General features: G+C 47.0%; 1 protein-coding gene across 1 annotated transcript in view; it reads left to right on the top strand.

Moving 5' to 3' along the window:
- TMEM108 (transmembrane protein 108) overlaps positions 1 to 12652 on the top strand; it is a 170862-nt gene that overhangs the window by 147337 nt on the left and 10873 nt on the right. The window contains exon 3 of the mRNA XM_009331246.1: positions 7210 to 8322. Coding sequence (XP_009329521.1) covers positions 7210 to 8322 — 1113 coding nt within the window. The remainder of the gene's footprint in view (positions 1 to 7209; positions 8323 to 12652) is intronic.

Genomic DNA, 12652 nt, shown 5'->3' with positions numbered 1-12652 from the left:
CTCTAGCAAAATACTAGGAATGAATTTTCTGAGGAGCCCATATAACAAAACTGCTCGGGCTGTTGCAGCACCCCTGGATACAACAGAGACTCTGAATCAAAGACTGAGTAGTGGGGATTGCCCTCTGACCCCTGGGGGATTCCTACACTGCTCTCAGGAAGCCCCCAACTTGTTGCTCTCTTACCATTTCCCCGTGCCTTTTGAGGGATTGGTAGTTGGCTGCACAGGGCACATTTTTGTGCTTTTCGGGCAGCGTGTTCTTCCAGACACCCAGCTGTGCCAGAGAGAAAGAGAGAAACAGAAAACAGAAGAAATGGAAGAAGGAAGGCAGGATTATGGCTTTAGGAATCACAGGATCTGTGGACTTCTTTATGGTTACAAAGTAGAAATTGCCCATTCACCACTGAGGAGTGAAGAAATAAAATACAGAACATGCATTTCGATGCCAGGGAAGGAGGAGAGAAGATCATCGCTATTTCATTCCCCATATTTTCCTCTGACAGGAATATTGATATCATTAGAGATAATAGAATAAAGTGGAAAGTCTGGTGGAGATACAGAAGCAGGAGGTAGATCTGTAAAATCCATCCACACGCAAAAAGCTAAATGCTGCACTGGAGGGAGGGCACTCTGCCTTGAAATAGGGACTGAACAGCCTCACAAGGACATGCAGCCGGGGTGCTTGTTGCTGTTTTGTTCCCAGAAAACGAGAACTGCCAGCAATCCTCTGGCATCTGAATAGACCCGTGTCAGACAAACTGTATCTGGACTTGATGGGAAACCAAGCTGGAATACCAAGCAGCCCTTCGATTTGCTGGCGGAGAGTGGAACTGGCTCAGTAAGTAATCTTGCCTTGCAGTTGCAAAGGTACTCCATAAAGGAGCAAGCCCTCTTGCTGCACAGCCCTGCAAGACACGCCTGCCTGGGCTGTCTCTGTCCTCATTCCTCCAAACCAGTTCCAACAATAACAGCAACTCCTGCGTGCAGCTGCCTCATTAGGGAGAAGATGTATTTTTCCTTTTTCTACTGAGGGATGAAGCTTCCAAATCTGTGTGATGTGAGCAGGTGAGGATGTCTGCTGACAAGTCCAAATGATATTTTCAGGTAAGTGATTACCTTGAACAAGCAGCTAGAGTCAGGCTCTTTCTTTTTCTTACCCTCCTCTCAGTAATTACTGTTGTCCTAGATTGTCAGTAAGCCTTTTCAAAGGTTTAACAGCTCAGATGTCTGTATATATTTAGCTGAATAGGGTATCTGAAGCATTTCTAAAGCACCTATTTCCATAGTATCTGTGAGTCTCTAGTGCAGTGGGAGAATGAACTGGGAGCTGCCCGCTCTGTGACTACACGACACTGTCCTATTTGTATCACCCATTGTTTAACTCCCTGGAGGACCAGAAATGAATTTTGATTTACAGGCTCACTCTCTCGAAGTCTGTGATGGAAGTGCATCTTAGAGGCAATAATAATGTTCTGCAATGTTTTTATATCGTTAAAGGACTGGGACATCTTGCCACATGAAAACTGGAGCTACCGTTACTGTTGTTGCACAGGGAGTGTCAGCGAGTACTGCTTAATTTGTGTTTGTACATGTGATTTCCAGATGATGTTCTGCTGATGCTGTTTTATGTTACTGCAAATAGAGCTGTTACTCCGTGTGTCTCATTCCCTGCATTTTACCAAATACCTTGTGTATTGAAGTTGGAGTTGATCACCCTGTCTAATACTTACAAGGAAAAACAGACAATAACTTGTAAGTTAATATCTAGGAGTTCTGGCATGACAGCCACTGATAGACAGGCAGGGAAGAGAAATTTTCTATGCAGAGTAACCTACTTTTTCTTCCCTCAGTTCTGCCACCGATCATGGAGATGAAATTTGCTTAACTCTTTGTTTGTACAAAGGCTGCTTTATTGTGAGTGAAAATCATACTGCTTTGACAGATTACAAAGAAACGACCGTAACAAAAATGACCATAACAAAAGTAATAATATATACTTTCTGCACAGTTTCCATCTATTAAGGATTCATTTTGCTCCCTGTAACGTTTTAGGTTTGCTGAGAGACACATGAGAAGTTAATAGTGTCGCGAAGAAAGCTTTCGTTACAACGGTAACGTTGCTGTTGCTTTGAACAGGTTTTGCACAACCTTCTCTCGCTATTAGTAAGTCAAGACTGTTAGAAGCACAGAGAGGCTTCAGCATCCCGTACACTGCCCGTGTGCACCCAAGCCCTGGGTCTGTAGATAATGGGTCCTTTGTAGGACGGCTCCCTTTGCTGCCCTTGCCCGCAGCAGTCTGAAATAATGAGTCCCGCAGTAGGTCTCTGCACAAAAAGCTCTTCCTGACTTCCTAGAGCAAAAATGTTTGCCAAGTACTGCTCAGGGTGGCTCTGTTTGTCTTGCTGCGAGGTCCGAGGTAGCAGAGGCCAGAAGGGGTCAAACACCAGACTGAGCTCGTTGTGCATATTCATTTGCTGTAGAAAATGTGAATGTGCAGCTCAAAAGTTTCCACTGTATCTCTGGCAATTAAGACTTGGTCCAAAGTTCGCTGAAGTCATCGGGAACCTTTCCACAGGCTTTAGATCAGAAGTTACGTAAGTTTGTGCTGTTTGGAGGGGGTGCCCCGGGGAGGCTGAATGCGCGAGCTGGCTCGACAGCCGCTTGCCTGCTCTGCCATGTCATGCAAAAAGACTGTTCTCGAACTGCCCGTGAAGTGTCCCGTGCAGCACCAGGCGGTATTAACTCCTAAATGAAGCCTTTTAATGTTGTCCTATGCCAGGAGACTGGCTCCCAGCGGGGAGTCCCGAGGTCCTGAGATAAAACAGTCAAAGAACGTCAGCTGCTGGGGCCGGAATCGCTTTGTTTTTCTGGTTTGGAGGGAGGCAGTTCTGCCTCCTGCGTGTAAATAAAAGGGTCGTGAGGAAGTTCCCAACCGGTAGGACCCTGCGGATTTCATAGTCTGGGAAAGCAAAATATTCCTAACCCCCGACTTTTCTGAGACTCACTGAGGACATCAACCGCAGTCTTTTAAAACATTGCTGTAAAGGAACTCCTTCATTTTCTTCACGTATGCAACTGTACACACCATTTCTGGACTCCTCATAAGCGTACAATGGGAAGAAGCACTGCAGGGAGATCCTGTTGAGATTTGAACCATTGCACCATGTTGTCAGGAAGGAGTTTTTATGGCAAATGTATATCGGCACCCTCTGTGTACTCTCTGCTGTCACTCTGCTGTGCTTCATCCTTGAGTTAATCAATTTTGTACTTAATATTTCCTTCTTGGTTCACTATGCAAGACCACAGGATGACACAGTTCACACCACAGAGACATCAGGTCAGTCAGCCTTCTTATTAGGGTTGAATGGTTTTAATGTAATCATAAAACTAGACTCCGAAAGTGGGAATTCGACATACAGCATTTAAAAGCCAAACCAGTTTGACCCCTTCTGAGCATGAGCTCCTACACCTTAGAAATGGCCCCTTATGAAAAAACTTAATGGTGTGAACTGACCTTTGAAAATGTGATTTACTATTATTATTTGCTATAATGTGCTTACATCAGTCTGTATTACCATTATGCCAGCAGATAGTAAGGGCTGCCAGTCCTTACCCCAAAGGCCTCACACTCTAAGTAAGATCAGTGCTAAGAGTCTTAGGCAGCCAAAACTGAAGGATTTTGGCAAAGAGCTGCAGGGGTGCACTTTGAACTGACCAAGAGCATCTGCTATGTGCCATCTCACCTGGGATATCAAAACTTTGGCCATAACAACTTAATAGCAACCAGAAGGTTTCCTTTCAGTGGTAGTCTGATTGAGGGTAAGCTGAGGCACCAGGGGACGATTGGCGTCATACCCACCATGGCCCTTTTCTCAGTGCGGGTGCATTTGTGAAGTAGAGACAGAGATTGGGAAAGGAAGAAATTTGAAGGGGTTGGTTAAGTCCGTTTCTGTGCCAAATGCCTCCTGCACCTTAATAGAGGAATTCAGAATATCATTTTCCTTGGCTTAAGCCAAAGTTGCCAAACAGGGCAGTCTAATATCAGGGACCTCAATAAGAGTCCCACTTTGTAAGACATTGCATATCCTCAAGTGATAGAAAAATAAGCGGGAGCTCTGGGCAATCAGGTCACTGCGAATCCAGCCAGAGCATGCTTAGGTTATGATGCAGAGCATCTGAAAATACTGATTCCAGCTTTACTTTTGCTTTCCAGTTGGCTGTTGATCAATTATAAAGCAAATTAATTCTACTTAAAAAGGCCAGCAAAGCTCACTGTGAAGTCCTTATTATCAGCTGGTTCTCCCTAAATATACAGCACTGGCTATTTTTACAATGATCTACTAAGTTGAATATTTTTTCAGTAGTTAGGGGCACAGATTAGCTCTGGTTGTCACTGAAGGAGTTACTGTGGTCCATTCAAGCAATAAAAAAAAGTCCTAAGAAGCTGTAGCTTATGGGGCCACGGTGGCTCTGCAGAGGCTGTTAAAGGGAGTCTAGCAGATGAGCAAAACCTGACTGCCACAGCCTAAGACAGCCAAATGTCATGGGGGTTACTGTTTATTGTCAGATAAATTACTTCTGATGTAGTATTTCCTTTGAATAATTATTCATACTTTACAAGCCACCTAAAGGTACTAGCTAAATGCATCTGGCTTCCCGTGCCTGATGTGTGGTCACCTGCTACCACAACAGACTGCCCCAGAGAGATTATACATCTTTATAGCAGCAAGCTTCTGATTTGTCAGTATTTCAAGAAGTGGAGATGGATATTTGGTAGGTTTTTAGCCAAAGATCGGGGTTTCTAACCCCAGGGCACAATATGCAGAAAAGCTGTCAACTTCCTTATTCCTTAAGGAATATCCTGAAGAAAAACATTAACCCAATAGAGATGTTTTTTCTGCGCATGAGGTGTGAGAGAAAGTAGTTACAGAAAGAACATCCAAAAATTTTATGAGACATTACAATCATTATAATCTACTATCTCAGATCTGTCAATGCACTTCATCTTGTGTGCTCAGAACAGCTGGCCTAAAGTTTCCTGAAACATTATCTCCACACACCAAATAAAAAAAAAATTGTCATACTTTCCTCTTTGAATTTGTTCTGTGGCAGCAACTTGTCTTGGCATGAAATATTAGCCATATGGACACTAGAATATCTGCTTTGACCTTGACCTCAGAGTAAGTGCTGCCAAAAATGTGAATATAACTCCTGCCTTTCATTTCCAAGAGCGATGCTCCACAAGTATAGCACTATCTGCTCTCCTGGTTGCATCTCAGTGTACAGAATATGTTTTTTTCTTTGACTAGGTGTTCTGCTAAAAGCATATTGTCTGCAGCTGGCTGGGAACTGGGAAGCAGTATCCCAGACGATGGTTTATTTGGCAGAGATATTTATTACAGAAATAAAAAAAAAATGAGCTAATTTTAGCATCAGGCAGTGGAAAGTGCATTGCTTGTAATTGGCTCTCACTACGTTATCCAATCAGTGTTTTCATCTTCCGGATACTCTGCAAAGTAACAAGAGGTTTCTGGGGGCAAGACAAGGTGAATTTTGTTCGTTGCAGAGCTCTGTGCTGTTCTGGTTCAGAAATTATGGTTAGTGATCAAAGTAGTGCATTTAGCTGGGTAAGAGGAATAGGTACTGCTCTTCTGGTGAGTTTTTGCTGCGTGTATTGCGCTGCTTGCAAATGGGTGTGAATGATGGACAGGATTCAGAATAAACACATTTCATGGCATTTGCATCTGCCCAACGTGCAACAGAGCCCCAGGGCACAGTGGACACCTAATCAGAGATCTTCTTTCATTCTCCCAAGGCCCTGTCTTCCTTTTCTGCTGGTGCCCATAACAGATATTCCCAAGTAGGGTAGAACTAAATGGCATAACAACGCCCACGGAGAAAGCTGGCAAGCCTGGGAAGGGTGGAGAAGGGGGCAGAAAGGTACTCCACAGTCTTGGCTGGAAGGTGATCATTTCCCAGTTTGGAGTCCTGCAGCTTTGACGAACTCATCTCCCTGATTTGTTAAGGCTGTGACAACATTTTTCACCTTGACACCGCCGGCTGAAATTCACACTAGCACAATGCTAATGGTGCCATCTGATGATGCTCAGTGGACTGTGCAAAATGGATTTATTCCGTGTGCTTCCTAGTGGGCAGAGATCCACATTACACTCGACAGCTTCAACATATGGAAATGGTGACGTGTGATTGATGTGGTCCCTGCAGGTCACACTAACTCACGGTGTGTTAGCGCTGCATCCCGGAGAGGCTTATGCTACTGCAGCTGCCCACGTCCATTATCTGGACTAGGAATAAATGGAAGAATTTATGTTCCCGGTGGTGTGAATCTGGCACCTCATGAAATGATGTGCACCACAGAGGGTGGCGGGAGGCAAATTTCACACAATCCAATCCCACAGCACATGTGAGCACAGAACAGGTTACAACCAAATACTTGTATATGGGCGCGAAGGGCAGTTGTGTTAGATTGTCAGACCCCTAATAATCATGTGGCTTTTTAAAATGGCTGTGATAGCTATGTTTTCTTGTTCATTTTTAAAATTTGGAGATTTTCCACATCTCATACTCTAAAATAAGTGACTAGATTTTCTGAAGTTGCTAAGTAAAGGACAGCATATATAACCCAGGAAGCCCTCTCATCAGACATCCCTTCTTGACCTAATTTTCGGCAAGGGCTAAGCAGCTGCTCTCTCAAAAAACAGATTGCTTAATGGCATCCAAGACTGGAGGCAGCCAAATTTAGGATTTTGCAGCCAAAAGAACGAGCGGACTAAGGTTCTCCATAATGATGCGGACATTCATCTGGGAGGCCTCCTGGCCAAAACAAAAATGAAAACGTCTTTTGTTTCTACCCCTAAAGCGTAGGACGCTTTGTAGCTTCTACAAGGAAATCACCTGCCTACGGCACTTTAAAACACTCTCCTGAGTCCATACTGCAAGCTCCGCTCTCCCTTTGCCGCAGAGATTCCCTGCAACCTTCCTGTTCCCACCTCGCCGCTCCCATGGCCACGGGGCCGCCGCAGCCCCTGTGGATTTTCCTTTCTCTTCCTACTTTCCCAGCCAACAAAGTTGGATGCTAACTCTTCTGTCCTTCTGCAGAACATGGAAGGTATTCCTTCCAGCCGTGCCATTCCCTCTCCGCTGGTCCCTCCCTGATGTCTCACCCTCTCTCTGTGTTTTTTCCTCCAGGTGTTCTACTGATCTTGGCACTGACAGAAGAGCTGGTGTTTTCTGTTCAGGTACTGTCTCCCACTGTCTCCTCCTCTCAGGGCTTCCCGATGGACACTACCACTATCACAGCCATGGGAACAACACCGCGCCACAAAGACCGCCATGCGGCAGAGCCCCTTCCCACGTCCGCTCATGCCATTCCCCATCCCGTCAGCCTGGCGGAGAAAGCCCCTTCCACCAGGCAAAAGCAAGCGAGCGGCCCTCGCGTTGGTGAAAAGGAAACCTATCGTTTATACAACCAGAGTGCTTTGTACTCGGGACAGACTCGCCCCAAGGGGAAAATATTCCAGGTTTTCAAAGGCAACTTCACAGAGTCCTCAGAGCCTTACTTAAAGACGACCCTGCACTCTCCCTTCCCTACCCTGAGGAGCCCTTTCACAGACCACCCGTTTCAGTCCCAGACCGCAGCGTCCAGCGATCCAAATGGCACAGGGCTGGCAAGAACTACACACTCAGACCCTTCTCCCCACCGCAACACCTCGGGAAGCCTTAGGGAAGCAGAGCGAGGGGACGGGGCCGAGCTAGTGGTGCAGGAGGCAGATTTTGCCACCACAACTGCTGGACCATCAACTGATCCTGAAGCAGTGTCGGTGCCTTTTAAACCCACCCGCTATGGCGTATGGGATATGCTGAGCAAAAACAACTCTTGGGTAACCTTGAATCTCAGTACAAATGTCCCTCTGTTTGCTGGCCCTGGATCTGCAACAGCAGCAGCAGGTCACTCGGTTCAGACCAGTTTTGACGTCAGCGTCTCCTCCCCGGCAGCGGGAGACCCCAAGGGACCCGCTCCAACGCAGCACGGCGCGGTGACTAACGCGACCTTGCTGGGCAGTGCTCTCTCTGCAGCGCCTGCCACGGGGTTGTCCAGCTCCATTTCCACAGCTGGCTCCACCGCCACCGGGAACTTCCTAAACAGACTGGTTCCAGCCGGGACCTGGAAACCCGGGGTGCAAGGAAACATCTCCCATGTCACCGAGGGGGACAAACCCCAGCACAGAGCAACCATCTGTCTCAGCAAGATGGACATTGCCTGGATCATTCTGGCTATCAGCGTACCTATATCCTCATGTTGTAAGTTAATTGGTGCTTTATTTTGCTGTCTCTTTCCTTAAAATTCAGATTTCGGCCCATGATTCAAGGACCAGGTGGAGAGGCAACAGAGGCAGGGCGGCTTGAGATGGATGAGAAGCGATCGCTAGACAGAGATCACATTCACTGACCAAAGTGCTTAGCTTCAAAATGCAGGGCTAAAATGTTTACACTCAAAGCATACTTGCTCTGTTGCTATTAGAAATCACTTAGTCTTTTTGGGCCCTCCATTTGAGGGTGTAACACAAGGCTGAACAACTCTAGAAGGCGAAGCAGCTTTACTTCAAGGTGTTTAAGCTGGTGACCAAAAATTGTACAAATCTTTAATCTAGGAACCACTATATGCTGCCCTGGAATTGGATTTAAAAAGCCCACTGCTAACCCAAAGGATTAATGACAGCTGTAACGACTAATACCTTAGGAAACACCAGTTTTCCAGCACAATAAAATATTTCATTGCAGGCAGTTCATGAACTATCAGATTTTAAAGTCTGATAACCAAAGTGCTGGTTTCCTCCATTTTCAGTCTGACTTTGCAACTGCCGAGGGAGCAGGAAGAGTTTGAAATCCTGGCCTTCAGACGCCAGGGGTCAGCCACCTGCGGGACCAGGGCAGGTTGGGTTCCCAGAGCTGGCTTAGGGTCTTGTCATTTGACTCAGTTACAAAAAACACATGAGAAATTATGAGAAAGCTTGTGAGTGGATGCTGGGGTGTCCCCTGCTTAGCTGGGTTATATCAGCGAGGTGGGACAACACATTCTCTGGGGTTTCACTGTTGCGGGGTGTGATTATGCTGATCTGTCTAGAGTGAAACAAAACCAAACATTTCCCAGCCTTTGCTGCCTGAGGAAACATTAAAGGGTAGCAGCCAACAATATTGAGTATTAATTCTGTTATTTACAGCTACGAGCTGTACTGAGGACAAGGCTAGATGAGCTGACTGAGCCAGTCTCGCACACAGCTTACTCCTGCCAAAAAGGACAGTGCTGCTCTCTCCTGCCCTCTCCCGAGGCGCAGCCACCTGATCCTGCCCCTCTCCTTCTGCCTGGGCCTGACCTGACACCTCCCTGAGACACTTTCAGATTGCTAGAGTGGCCAAAAAATATTCACTTTGCTCTTTGGTACTTTCTGTCCACCCAGTGAGCTGAATCAGCTCCCCGCAGGGTCGGATGAGCATGAGACCTGGAGTGGATGAGGCTGCAGGAATACACACCTGGAGAGGGAGCCGCACTAATCCTTTCAGCAGCCGCAAATTATTGGATTGGCTCAGCATATCTGTTAGACTTGTACCTCTGGGACCACCGGTTTCTGCTATTGCCAGCATGGTTAAAACCACAAGTGAGAACAAAGCTTAAACCTAAAAAATGGACAATCAAAATAAAGAGAAACCAAAGCAGAAGTATGCATACATACTTCTGCGAAAGATGGAGAGGAGAAACTGGGATATAGCAAGCACATGATGAGAAGCAGCGACATTTGATGATTTGATGAACAGTGCCTTGTCTATCAATCAGTAGAAATAGAGGATCAAATAAATTCTTCCAAACATTATGTTTTGGGCCAATATTCAGAAAGAAAGCTGATCTGGATACAAATCATCCAAATACAAAACAGAAAATATAATACCATACAACACAAGCATAGGAAGCATAACCGGTGTGTAAACTGGTCTATGACTCTGCCTGCAGTGTGCCATATATGAGCTAATAACTAATGATAGTTCTTATTAATAATAATAATAATATGAAGAGTCTGTTGGCAGGACTTCTACCCCACTATTCATTAAATAGTGGTGTTTAAACTTTTCTTCTTATCATATGTGCCATAACAGTATGTGTTCGTATGACTGTGCCTATTCTGTTTCTTGTATTTGTAAGCTACATTTTTTAAAGAGGCAAATGTTATTTTGAAAATTATCTATACCAGCTCTAATACAACTGGATGTTTAAATGATTCAAATATTTAAGTCCTGCTTTCAGGACGAGATTTCTGAGGATGGTCTTCGGTGGGACTCTCCTTTTAAAATCTGGGGATCCTCAGACATATTTCAGAGTTGAAATGAATGGTAGGCAGGCATTTAAATGGGATTTTTTTGGATCTGGCTGAAGTGCCTAGGGAATTGCTTTCATCCAAAAGTTATGCTGTTTAAACTATGCCATGATAAGTGCTGTGGTACAGGCATAGGTTATTCCTATAGGAGAAGAAAAATAAGTTATAACAACCTAAAGCACTTTTACCCAGATGCACATGTATCACTCATGGCTGCCCGCTGTGCTGCACACCGGAGGGGCACTTTATTTCCTGACCCTCAGGCATCTGTGTATCTTCAGGCATGGGTGTGCGGTGTGCGGTATGGGGTGTGCGGTGTGCGGTATGGGGTGTGCGGTGTACAGCCTGCGGTGTGCGGTATGGGGTGTGCGGTGTGCGGTATGGGGTGTGCGGTGTACAGCCTGCGGTGTGCGGTATGGGGTGTGCGGTGTGCGAAGGGGACTGTCGCCACCTCCCGGGCACAGGCGCCTGCAGCTGAGGACAGAAGGCCCCGTGCTGGCATTTGCTTGTCGATTCTGGTCTAGAGGGGGCTGATGCTAGAGGCGGACAAAGAGTACAGCCATTTGGTTTTCATTTCATCTTCAAGGGGTGAAAATGTTTTTGGTGAGAGGCTCTCACAGCTGTTGTGGGCATGGACTGAGAAAACACTGTCCTGCTCCTGGCTTGGGATGCTGGATGGTGGAGGTATCTCAGATATTGAGATTCAGCCCCATGCTCTTAAATATCTGAACTGCCTTAGGAGGGAACAAGCCATGGAGAAAGTCACTGAGGACTCCTGTCATGGGAGGTTATTGCTGCCTTGGAGCTGCAGGCTGGCGGCTCTGTGCTCAGGCTGGCATCTTCAAGGCTACTGGCCAGACCCACCGAGGGGGACAGCAAGCCCTGAGCTGCTGCTGCAACACCTGTGAGAAAGGATAAGGCCCTGCACCAGGGGGAGAAGCAGCCCCAAGGCAGGGAAGTTAGCAACGCACCCTGGAAAGAAGTGGAAGGAGGTGAGGAGAGGCAACCAGAGCCTGTGCACGGCTGCAGAGCTGCAGGAATCTAATTAACTCGGCTCCCTCCTCCTGCTAATGAGGAGTGCCCCTGAGCCAGCTCGCTGACGTCTGGGCTGTTTCCAGAGCCCTTGCAGAGCTGTGCAGTGGCCAGCGCATCTCTCCTCTGCTGGGAGCCCTTGTGCCTTTCCCCATAATCTCTCCCCTGTGCGAGGGGTGGTGAGGAGGCTGGAAAAGCCTTCCTTCTCAGGGGGCTTCTGGGCACAGCTTGTGCTGCCAGAAATCCTCAGAAGGGAAAACACGCCATGATGCTGCAGAGACACATCTGTCCCTCTCTGATGCATGGCACAGTAGGGCCCCACGCACTGCTCATTGTCACACCTTTTATTGACAGGCACCTGGTAAATGAAAACCTGTGGACATTTTAACCTCCATAGCAGGGGCAGGGACCTGCTAGAGAGTGACCACAGGAGCCCTTGGCTCCTCGTCCCCACTGGAAGAAGTGCCTGGGATGCTGCACTTCTCCTCACGGAGGAAAGACCCTGCCAGGGCTCCTCACTGGTCTGTCCCTGCCATGGCGATTTGCACCTAAGAGCAGGAGGCAGCAGAGGGTTTGTTCAACATCGCTGTGCCTTGGCATCTGAGCCTCCCTGAGTACTGGCAGGTCCCGCCAGCTGTGCTGGTGGCACGGCTGAGTGGCTATAGCAGTAGCCTGAAGACCTGGTCCTTAGGAGCTCACCTGCTGAAATAAGAGATGGTATTTAGCCTCTCCATCCTTACAGTACATATTTCTTTAAGGATGCATAGGTTTCTGAGTCCCACTGAGATCCCTTAAAATGCATTGTGGTTTAACCCCAGCCAGCAACTAAGCACCACACAGCTGCTCACTCACTCCCCCCCCCAGTGGGAGGGGGGAGAGTATCAGAAAAGTAAAAGTGAGAAAACTTATAGGTTGAGATGAAGACAGTTTAATAGGTAAAGCAAAAGCCACACACACAAGCAAAGCAAAACAAGGAATTCATTCGCTACGTCCTATTGGGAGGCAGGTGTTCAGCCATCTCCAGGAAAGCAGGGCTCCATCATGCGTAACGGTGACTTGGGAAGACAAACGCCATCACTCCAAACGTCCCCCCCTTCCTTCTTCTTCCCCCAGCTTTATATGCTGAGCATGACGTCATATGGTATGGAATATCCCTTTGGTCAGTTGGGGTCAGCTGTCCCAGCCGTGTCCCCTCCCAACTTCTTGTGCACCCCCAGTCTACTCACTAGTGG

Source organism: Pygoscelis adeliae, unplaced genomic scaffold (assembly GCF_000699105.1).
Source record: "Pygoscelis adeliae isolate BGI_AS28 unplaced genomic scaffold, ASM69910v1 Scaffold99, whole genome shotgun sequence".
NCBI lineage: Eukaryota > Metazoa > Chordata > Aves > Sphenisciformes > Spheniscidae > Pygoscelis > Pygoscelis adeliae.
Note: the sequence above shows the minus strand (reverse complement) of the source record. Positions and strands in the feature narration are given on the sequence as shown.